Raw genomic sequence first — 11302 nt, forward strand, 5'->3', positions numbered from 1 at the left:
TTTAACACCGTCTTAAACTGTTTTCTCAAATCACTTTGGATCAAATTTCTTCTAAAACCAATCGCACCTTTTTAGTAACTTTAAAAAAAAATAATTTAAGTCTTCTCTGGATACTTTCCTAATACCGCATTTTTTTTTTTTTTTACAGATAAATTTGCGCCTCATCTTGGTAAGTGGGAAAACGAAAGAGTTCCTATTTTCACCGAATGACTCTGCTGCAGATATCGCAAAACATGTGTATGACAACTGGCCAATGGGTGAGTAGCTGTGTGGCTTTGGCTTTTTAACTGGTGAGCTAGAAGCTTCCCTGTATTTTCAGACTGAAGTGTCAATAAGACGACCTCTGTTGTCAGTGTTCAAATTAAGGATGTTTATTGTGTGTCTGGGCATAGATTTATATACAAATACAATTGTCGTCTTGCCTTCTTTTTCCCTGTTTCTTCGGTTGGGCAGATTTTTAGATGTCTGGACTATTTCACACTTTATTTCTAAAAATTTGCTTCCCCAAACTGAAGTACTTCTTTCCCCCTATCTTTAGACACTTTTCTTGATCAATATTGTTAGAGGATCTAGTAAGCGTGAGGAAATGTTGGAGATATAAAACCTCTTATGTGAGGACAGCTAATGTAAAACATGGCATGTCACAGGAATGCATTATTGAAATTGAGTCTGAACTACTTCTTCCTTACTGCCTTATCTTGGAAAGGATCTGTAATAATGATATTTTTCCAGGAAAAAAATCAAATACAAAAGAACATTTTAAGAAACATTAAAAGACTGAGGGAAACAGAGGTTGGTTGTGTGAATATATTTGGTGTTATGCAGGAATACTAGCTTCAGAAAATGGGGTTGAAGACTTCAGATATGTATTCACATATGTGAATAATTCCACAAAAACAAAGTGCTTCTGTTCTCCCTGACTATAATTTCATGGGAAAATAGCCAGAAGAGAGACATAGCATTACATACGGTGAAAGAAAATGCTTCTTTTGGTACAGGACTTCATTTGGGTTACTGTTTTGATGTTAAAAAAGACTACTATTTATACAAACTAAAACATTGCATTATCTGTTTCTGTGGTGCCTTTGTCAAGGAGGTATGGTGGATGATAGTTCATGCCAAAGATTTAGTATTGATAATCTGTATTTTAGGCCTTAAACTGGTCTTTGAGGTCAGGAAGAACAGGGTGTCAGGGGACTTGCTTGCTGTTTGTTTTGCTGGGATGCAGCATTATGTATTTAGTAAAATATGTAATGAAGGAGGAGGTTTTTAGTCCTCCAAAGTATTAGGTACAGATGTAAAACACTTTTACACTAAGAGATGTGGTTGATGTAGCAACTGTGTAGCTACTGTGTGCATTTTAATGTGTGCCTACAACATAGTTGTTGTGACCAAATGTTTTTTGCGTACATTTATCTGAATTAGTAAAGGCAGAACTGTTCTCTTCTTACTCAAGATTATTCCTGAACATGTGGTCTCATGTTCCCAGTCTTGTGAAGAGATTGAAAGTGCAGATTCTGAGTTCAGACTTGGGAAGAAACCCAGACTTTAAAGTCTCTTTTTTTAAAAAACAAGAAAAGTAGAACTGGACATGGAAGCCTCAGTTTAAATGCCTGCTGTCCTGAGAGAGTGCTCTAAATCTTAATGAATATTTGATTGCCTGTGTGAAGAAGAATAGTGTCAATTTAAAAGACTGAGGAAAAATCTATTTCAGAGTAGTGTATACGTTTTCACAAATACTAGCCCAGGAGCTGGTTTAACACTGAGAGCTGCTCTTTGCCACAGGACTTGAGAAATCTTGATGAGGACTAAAGTTTCCTTGAAAGAGAGATGATAGGAAATTATTGGTTTTACCACCATTTTGACTTGTCATGATCTTGTGGGGGAAAAAAGTCACGAAATACCTTCAGTCACATGCTGGCAGGATTAAGGCAAACCTCTCCTCCCTTCTTTTGGCAATACAGTTGTTAATTAAAGATCTCTTGACTTGTAGTGGAAAATGCCAAATTTGTATTAAAGTATATCATCTAGGTAGGTTACCTGTTCTCTTCCTCCTCTCCATTTTCATCTAAATAATATTAACTTTTTTCTTGTACAGCAATTATCTGCTGAACTTCTTTTTTTTTAAAGTAGTAGGTAAATATTTTATCCTTGGCTCATTTAGTCATCAGTGGAAATTAAAATTTGAAGTCATGTCAGAAAGAAATGTTTCAGACTGCCAGCCAAGAAGCAAAACTTAAAAGGATGAGTAAATTGGCAGTTTAACAATGAGCAAATACCTGTGCCAAAATATAGTCTGTCTTCTTTTGGTTGCTGTTTTACGTCATTGTGGCACTGTGAACTGGCTGAACTTCTCTCTACAGCCATAGTACAGTGGAGTTCAGACTGTATGGATTAAAAAAAAAAAAAAAAAAAAAAAAAAAAAATCTGGTGTCTTCCAAAAAAATCATTTACCCTAACAGTGTGATAATTCAGATCCCTAATGTAGCCTGCTTCACAGCAGAGCAAAAAGGGCATGTGCTTGAATTGCAAGACAATTGAATCAGACCCTGAGTGGAAATACTTGAAATTCAAATAGCTTTGGTTGCCTAATTTGATCTAATCTTATAAACTAGGCACATGGCAGCACCCGGGGATATTGCAGCGTCTGCTGTTGATACCAGCCCTGCCTCCGCCGTGTTCTGGGGCTGCGATGGCTCCTGCTGCCCGCCTCTCTGCCTGCTTGCTTTTCCGCACCAGATGCCTCTCCGTGCACGCTCCGCAGCCGTGGCTTCTGTTTTAAATGCTTCCCCTTCTCCCCTTTTCAGTTCTTGTCCTTTTGTGGCGCCAGTTGCTACTGCCCATATGTTAATTGTATGTTCCCAGTGAACAGGTTGGTTTCTGTTGCTTGTCGTGATCCCTTGCTGAATATTCATTTTGGTATATAAACACTACAAAAGCAGAAAGAGAGAACATTTGTGAACAGCTGTTGCCAGATATCTGGTCAGCTAAGAAACAGAAAACGCTGTATTCCCAGAGAGCCCATTTAAATTCAGCATTTCAAGGTTTTATGATATTTGTTCTGAAAGCAAAGTGCATATTTATTTGTTGTTCACATTGTGACAGGGAACAGTAAAAGAGTAGGAAAAGATCATTTAAGCCTATAAATTATTTATGATGGCTTAAGCATTATAGGAAATGCATTATAGGAAAACGCGTGCTTGCTTTTCCCGAATCGCTGTTTGCCACATAAAAACATCCACGGACTGTCCTTTGAGAAGTTCTTCAAATGGATCAGTCAGCGTGTGCTCTGCGAGAGCCCTCTGTTCATGCTCTCCGCAGTGACCGGTCAGGGCTGCTCAGGTCACTGCCCCCTCTGGATATTTAACTGGTTGGATCTGGCCATCATCGAACACTGCTGAGCAGCCTGCGGAGCGTTTTCAGGGCTGTGATCTGAGAATCCCGTTTCAAATGACCCATCACATGCGCTTTCGCTCTGTGTGTGGCCGCTTTGCATTGCTGGAGAACAGCTCCAGTTAGACAATTAACTGGTGAGGGGTACGGCTTGAGAATCTTCTGAATGGGAGGAAATAAAGGCAGTTTTAGCCGTTAGTGGATATTAAGCCTCAGGAGGCAACTTGCATTTATGAAATATTTTGTGTAGGACTTGTTATATGTGCTAAATATCTCATGCAATCTGTGAAGTAAGTTAGTAGTACTTACGCTTGCAGGCATGAAATTCTGTGTTTAATGCCCAATGTCAAATAGTAAAATTAAGAATAGATTTCAGGGGTGCTCGCCTTGAATTATCCTTCTGTACCTTCAGTGCTCTCTCTTTAGCATTCCATGCAGAAGAGTCCTGTTCTTAGTTTTCTTCCTGGGTAAAGGTGAGAGAAATAGCAAAAGATGTTTTTATTACAACGTAACTGTGAAAATTCTCTCTCTTCTCTTCAGATTGGGAAGAAGAACAAGTCAGCAGTCCAAATATCTTGCGGCTTATTTATCAAGGGAGGTTTCTTCATGGCAATGTGACACTAGGAGGTATGAAAATAATTTTCATCCGTGTTACAGCCAGGCAAAGGGGATATTTATTTACAGTGCAGTAAATACCACTTTACTGTTCAAGATCACAGTATGGCTTGCTATGTACTATTTTTCTTCTACATAGAGTGACATTGTATCTTATTGTGTATTTTTCCATCTTGTTACCACTAGTTGTTAAACTTTGGGAGGTACCACCTGGTAAGTCAAGTCTCCTCTTGCATAAAGGAACAGTACTACTGCTTTTATTTGTTGTCTTTCTAAATGGATACTTTGTTCCACCTGGCTTACACTGCACTTGCAGGGTAAATTTCTTCATAAATGTCTTAAGCATTTTAAAATGCTTGATAAAGATTATGACAATTGGTTAAACAATACTTTAAATCTTAGTGCAATGAAGGAAGACACCCTATGAATGAGAATGAGGGGAAGCATTCTTGCTGTCCAGTGCTCTCCCAGGGATACAATTGCATAGTTATGCGAAAACAAAAGTAAATGGCTTCACGTCATATGCTAAGAAAATGCAATTCAACTATGCCCCCTTGTGGCAAGTTTTTACTAGAATGATGTATTTTGATGGGTATCTTTGATAGAGATATGACACAAATTTGTAACAATAATCTTTCCTTGTGTAGATAAAAGTTGCCAGTGTGCGTATCAACTATATCAATGACTAAACAAAATGAGAGTCTCTTCTCTGTGCCAGTTTAAAAATAAATTAATACTCCTATTTTCTCTGTATATTCAGATTGTTCATGCATTTGGTAATTGAGTGCAATATAGAGAGGAGAATATAATACAAAATCAGTAATGAAATGTTTCTGAAGTTAAGGTGAACCTGAAAAGAATATTTCTGGACTGCTTATGGTGGTCTTTCTATGAAGAAGTAACTGGGATGATATAGCTATTGATTTGCTTTCTACCATTACTGATGTTGGCTAGTGATGTACTTTTAGAATAGATTTACTCTCCATATAAATCAATTTTTAATGCTGCTATATACACAAACAAGATCATGGTCAATTCAGCTGGGAGAACTCTGAAATTTTTATTCACCCTTTAATTTGTATGTTTACCAAGTGCCAATGAGTGCAGCTAGTAGCAGTTCGAGTAGGGTTGAAAGACAAACGTTAAGTCTTGGATCATCTCTGCAGTTACAGAGATGCTAATCTTACCCTGTATTTTCCAGGCAAGGATAGCTAAATGGGATTTTCTTTGCCATTCATCTCTAGGTGTTACTCTTGACCACCAGTGCTTGTTCCCTTTAGTGACGTTTGTTAAAATCTAAAATGACTTTGAGTATTTAATTTATTTAATATAGTGGTTAACGAGTTAAGCTGAAAAATAATAGCTGCATGCTCTTGACTCTTGCATTAACTCAGGTCTATGGATTTTGAACACTTACTTGGATTTAGGGCATTTTAGTTCGTTCTTAATCATTCATGCGTTGCAATTTAATCATCATGATTTTACCCTAAGGATCTTATATGTATATTAGTGTTTTTCAAAGATCTTTTTGTTGCTGTATTGTTTTAAGGAAAAAAAATCCCTAAAACATTGGCTTACTTCAGTACTAATGCAGTTATCTAGAGTAAGATTATACAGCCGAAAGGGGAACAGCAATTCATGAAGCAGCCTGAAAAGACTGTTGCTTCAGTTTATGGTTTTCGTTAGATGTAACCCTAAGTGAACTAGTTATCTTAAGGGAGGAGGGGGGAATTTCTTGCTAAATACAGTATTTAGTTTCTTATGCTGTTATAATACGGTTCCATTAAGCTTTTCTATCTGCAGCTGTCTATAACTGAGTTATAGCACTTAGTGTTTTATTTGCTTTAAGTAATTAGGAAACATTGACTGGAATTTGGACCTACTGTGTACTGAAAGTACTTTATCAACTAGTGAAACAAAAGTTTCCAAGGAATCAGTTTGGTGTTTTCTTTTTTAACAGGAGTCCATTTTTGTTCACATTTAAAAATGACATTGTAACATTCTTCTTGTAACCTCACATGTCGACATAGCGTCTTATGAATTTGAGACTCCTATAAACTAGGAAGCCTGAAAAAATGACAAATTGATAGGAAAACCTGCCTTTTGAGTGAAAAAAATTATTTTAAAGAAACCATCTCTTTTGCCAGCTTCTCTGAATGGACTGCCACTACAAGAACAGTAGAGCTAATGGCATTGGAAGTGGCAAAGAAAAATAGATCCCTCTATAAAGGTTGCCATGCCACTTTTGCCTGCGGTGCTTGAGCCACGCTGTTTTGTTGTGTCCTGCCTGTGTGAAGGGTTGGGGAGTTAGCTAGCAAGTCAGAGACTGTTGTTCAGCTTCCAACAGGAAATTTCATCCTTTAGCTAAATATTTGGTCTGCAGTTTGCATTTGAAATAATATTAATAAGGGAGGTAATACATAACTGACAGTTCTCCATTTCTTGTTAGATAATGGTATGACCACCAATGTTATGCTTCCTTATTTATTGGGAAGGGGGGAAGGGAAGCCAACCCACCCTCTGCCATACACATACCGAAAGAGGTGGTGAAAAGTAAGTTCTGCCAATAGAAAATCTGGAATAGAAGTGGAATTAAGCAGATGGGAAAGGTATTAAATATAAGTTTAGTTAAAGTGAGAGAAAGGGTTGAGAGAATGAAGACAAGAGCGAGAAAGGATTACTGAGCATAGGTTAGGGTGCTCAGATTCTGTCATGGTGGTCCAAGCAAGAAGCTGGAAATTGCTAATAAGAACTTGTGTGAACTATGCAAACTACTAGCTGAAATTAGTTAATTGAAATATTAGCATATTTTTACTTGATTACTGTAAATAATTAATCTCCACAGCTCACTAATCAAGTATCCTCAAGTATCTTGATTTTGTGAAAGATGTCCCTAATGTGATTAGTTTGTATTATTTTGCTCTTTCTGTAATGGCTTCGTAAGAGTTTGTCATGAAGACAATCCTTTCCCATTGAGTTTAACGGACTGTTAATACGCTCTTTGCAGAGTTTTCAGTTGTACCACAGAATCAGGTACCCAAAATACTTCATCCTTGTCAGACTTTAAGCTACCAATAACTTGTAGTTGCAGGCACAGGCAGTGCCTCAAGTAAACTAAGCAACTTTCAGATCTGACTTTCTGTAGAGATGGCTTTTCCCAAAGTACAGCTACTTCAAAGAAGCTTGTGGAGCTGTGTAAGCTCCGTGTGCTTACACCTCTGTTTTAATTGTAACTTGCATTTTTTCAAAAAATACTTGGGCAATGAACATGATTTAATAGCAATATTGTAGCTGTAGGCTTGTATTTGAATACAAGTAGTAACAAAATACTAGGTTTGTTTGTTTATTTTTTTATTACTGAATTTTTACCTATGCTATAGTGATTAAAATAGAGGCATTTTTCTCTTCAGTTACATTCAGGTTTATTGGACATTCATTATTAATCTATTCACTTAAAATGCCTTGGTGCACTGTATGTGAAAATAGAAGATGTAAATTGAATTTGAGAGGACAAATTCTACTCAAGTCCAAATGACTTGTTTATTTAGGATTAAATTATTGTTACGTTTATCACTAACTTTTTTTCCTCTATAAAGGGGGAGGACAAAACTTAGAGCATCTTTACCTTAGATTTCTCTGAAAAATAATCAAGGAAGATGCTTAATCTTAAGAGTTGGAGAGAGGAAACAAAACTAAAGTTATGTAAAGAACTTGTAAATATAACTCTCCCCCCCGCCCCCCCAAATAATTAGATGAAGTCAAAGTTCAGAATATTGAATCTGGCAATGAGAATCTGCTAAATATCATGAGCAACAGAGAACCCTTTCGTTTCAAGGAAACTAGAAGTTCTGATAAATACTATACTACAGTGCTAAAACCACAAATACAGCACTGTGTTGGTATACTTAGAATGTGAAAATGATCATTTCGGTTTCAGAAACAAGCAGAACAAATTGTGGAAAGCTCCAATTTTGTTATTTTGTGTTACTAAAGCTCACAAAGGCAGCATTGTGAGAACTACCTTATCTGTTTTAAAATGTTCTAAATTTTATATTTTTCACATGCAACTGATGTTACAGATTAATATTAAAGGCAAGATGCAGACATTTTGTATTTCAGATAACCTGTATCATGGATCAAAGTATGTTTTAGGAAAATCTGTTTTGTAGTAGTGGCTCAGTGTTTTGATGTCTCAGGAGTAACAACTTAGTGGCTGAATTAGCCACTTTTTTGCATTCGTATCAGTAAAGAGAGCTTAGCACCTGAGTCTTGGCATGAATGCCCACTTCTACTTTTACTCAAAAGAGGAAGGCCAAGTTTCCTAACAGGAATATCATGTCTCTAAGAACACAGTGTTTTAAGTGATTCTTATCGGGTCCCAAGACCTTGATCTACAAAACTTTAGCCAGAAATCCCTTTATAAATCTATTTAGTAAGCAATTCAAACCAAACAGTATAACTTTTGAACAGATGCTAATCCAGTTATAGTTAGTTTCAGTTGGGTATTTTGAAGAAAGATGACTGCTGTATTGTATTGATAAATTTCCCTTTTGCCTTTTGCAGCATTAAAACTTCCTTTTGGCAAAACAACAGTGATGCATTTGGTGGCTAGAGAGACATTGCCAGAGCCAAACTCTCAAGGTACGCTGTGCGCTAGAGATATTTCCTACTCAAGTACATGGCAAAGCAGTCAGATCTCTTACAGGCTTTTTGAGTATTTCATAGTAGAGAAAAGTCAAGTCCTTGTGGTCTTTTATGAAGCAAGTAATGGAATGCTTTTCTACATGTTGTTTATAGAAAACTAAGAAATTAACTTTCTGGTTTAGCATTTTTGTAGAATGCAGAAATTTACTCAAACCTTAAAAGCTTTCAGTTTTATTGTCAAAAACTACTCCTGGTTTATTTTTCAGTTATGTGCACGTGCGTATAATAATAAATAATTTTTTTACTAGAAATAATAAAAAACATACTTGTATCAAGCATACTCACACACAAAACAACCTAATTGCTTTAGAAATGGCATGTAAGCAAAACTTTCTTTTTGTTCCACAGGTCAAAGGAACCGTGAAAAAACTGGAGAAAGCAATTGCTGTGTAATCCTGTAAACCCTGTTAGCTTTACCTGCTAAGTGTGATGTAATATAGTCTTTGTCTTTCATGCTGCTGGAATAGAAGAGGCCCTACCTTGCTTCAAACACCTGTAGGAAGAGCCTGTCTGTAAATCCATGGAACTGAAATATTACACGAACACTGTCTCATTAGTCTTTTTTTTTTTTTTTTTAAAGAGAAAGATCTATGAACACTTTCATAGTTTGTTTATTTTTTTTAAATTCCTGCTTTTTGTTTGTTGAATAATCTTACAGTATATCAGTTCTCGAAAGAATTCAATCTCCAGAAAAGTTAATGTGTTCTTTTTCATAGCAGGAATCATTTTGCTACCACAAAAATCTCCATTAACCGGATCTAACCAGTCAAGCTTTCTAGATGCAATTTGCACTAAATATGGTTGACAGTATGTTTCTCATCAACAATCTCTAACAATATTTGAGACACCTAGTAATAACCTACAATGTATAATGCAACACTGGAAAATAGTATATCTATAATTAAATCTCACTTATGGCCAAATCAAAGGAAAAAGTGTTAAGTCAATTCTACCTAAGTCAACCTTGGTGGCCGAACTGGCACAGAATACTAACTAAACCAAGTCTAACTATATATATTTTCACTGCAACAAACAAACAAAAAAAAACTATGTGCCTGTAATTTAAAAGCACTCTGTAGAGGGCTGACGAAACTGATTTTTTCGTTACTGCGTGCACTCTGATCTCGTACGTTAGTTGAGTGCTTATTCAGACAGCACAAACCAGTGCAGAGAGTGCATTTCCTAGCCTTAATATGGGAGGGGTAATTTCCTGTAGTTCATAGGCTTTTATTATTGTGCATAAATATTAGAAAACATCATTTACTAATCAATTTTATGTATTTGAATATTGGCAATTGGTGTTTTTCAGTCATTTTCTCATCTGTACCTTAGTGTCCAGTGTCATGCTTACTCATTAGAGACTTCAAACATTAAAGTTTAAAAAGCAAAAAGAAAAACCTCTGCCATAGTACTAGTTTTGTTTCTTTACGTAATCTGCATTTGGTATTAGTGCTTGCAATTGTATTAAAATCAGAAGCTGATTTTTGAAGGCATACATAATTAAAAAGGATGCCATTCTTTTATTTCATATCAATAATTTAAATGTTGATATGCTAAAGAAATTTGCACAGCACTAAAGCATGAGCTAGTTTCATCTAAACCTGTAAAAAATAAAAATAAATAAAAATAAAAAAAATATAAAAGATTTTATATTTTTTCACTGGGGAGGAATTCTTCCTGGGTGAAATTACAAATATGTGTAGAATATATTTAATAAAAATCTTATAAAATACATAACTATAGAAGTTAAATATAGATTGGCGTGTAGTATAATAGAACAATATTCCATATAAATAGCTTTAGCCTTTAAAAAAAAATGAGTCACAGGTTGACATTGTGTTCTGTACTTAAGTGTCCACAACTCTTACAGATGTTCTGTGTAATCGTTTTTTCGAATGATTGGCATCATTCAAATGTAATCAGATTATTTTATTCATTGTTACTGCTTTGATGAAATGCTTTATATGCAGTAGATTTACAAAAATATTGTTCATACTGATCAGAATTAAATTTGTATAGAGCAGAGTTTTAAAACAAATTGTAAATAGCACTAAACATTTTCTTTCTGCAACCTGTACTGATAGACTCTTCTGTAAACTAAATAAAAGAATATTGTAGTGCATTTTGGTGGTGTTTTAAGGGTTGTAATTGGGTATGTAACTAGTTTTAAGAATACTTCTTAATCTGGAAACTTAAGGATGGACTCCATTTTATTTATTTAAAAAAAAAAAAGGAGGGGGGTCAAAACCTGCTGAAAACTGCTAAAGCAATTTATCACTTCAGTTTTGTTTTCCTTTCAAGTCAAAAGAAGTGGCCCAGAGCTTTTTTTTTTTTCCTGTTGGAGAAGAACGCGAGCATGGACAGTTGCAATTGCAAATGTACAGCCGTGTCACGCCCTGGTGTACCTCACAGAAGTTATGTGCTGATACTGTAAGTCTTTGTAGTCTTCATTTACTTATAGGGAAGAGTATACACATACCTCTTAGGGTGTTGGGTACTGACATAACAGCATTATTATGTGCTCATTGCCTAAATGAATCTTGCAGGGGGATGGTTTCCTTGTACTCTGCACTGTAGTTGCTAAAAAACT

At 35.8% G+C, this 11302-nt stretch overlaps 1 protein-coding gene across 1 annotated transcript in view; it reads left to right on the forward strand.

Annotated features, from left to right (window-relative positions):
* Positions 1 to 10834, forward strand: part of UBL3 (ubiquitin like 3) — a 57411-nt gene extending 46577 nt beyond the window's left edge. Inside the window, exons 2-5 of the mRNA XM_075050660.1 lie at positions 149 to 257; positions 3934 to 4020; positions 8572 to 8649; positions 9061 to 10834. Coding sequence (XP_074906761.1) covers positions 149 to 257; positions 3934 to 4020; positions 8572 to 8649; positions 9061 to 9113 — 327 coding nt within the window. The 3' untranslated portion in view covers positions 9114 to 10834. The remainder of the gene's footprint in view (positions 1 to 148; positions 258 to 3933; positions 4021 to 8571; positions 8650 to 9060) is intronic.
* The last annotated feature ends 468 nt before the right edge of the window (positions 10835 to 11302 follow it).

This window comes from Buteo buteo, chromosome 18 (assembly GCF_964188355.1).
Source record: "Buteo buteo chromosome 18, bButBut1.hap1.1, whole genome shotgun sequence".
Taxonomy (NCBI): Eukaryota; Metazoa; Chordata; class Aves; order Accipitriformes; family Accipitridae; genus Buteo; species Buteo buteo.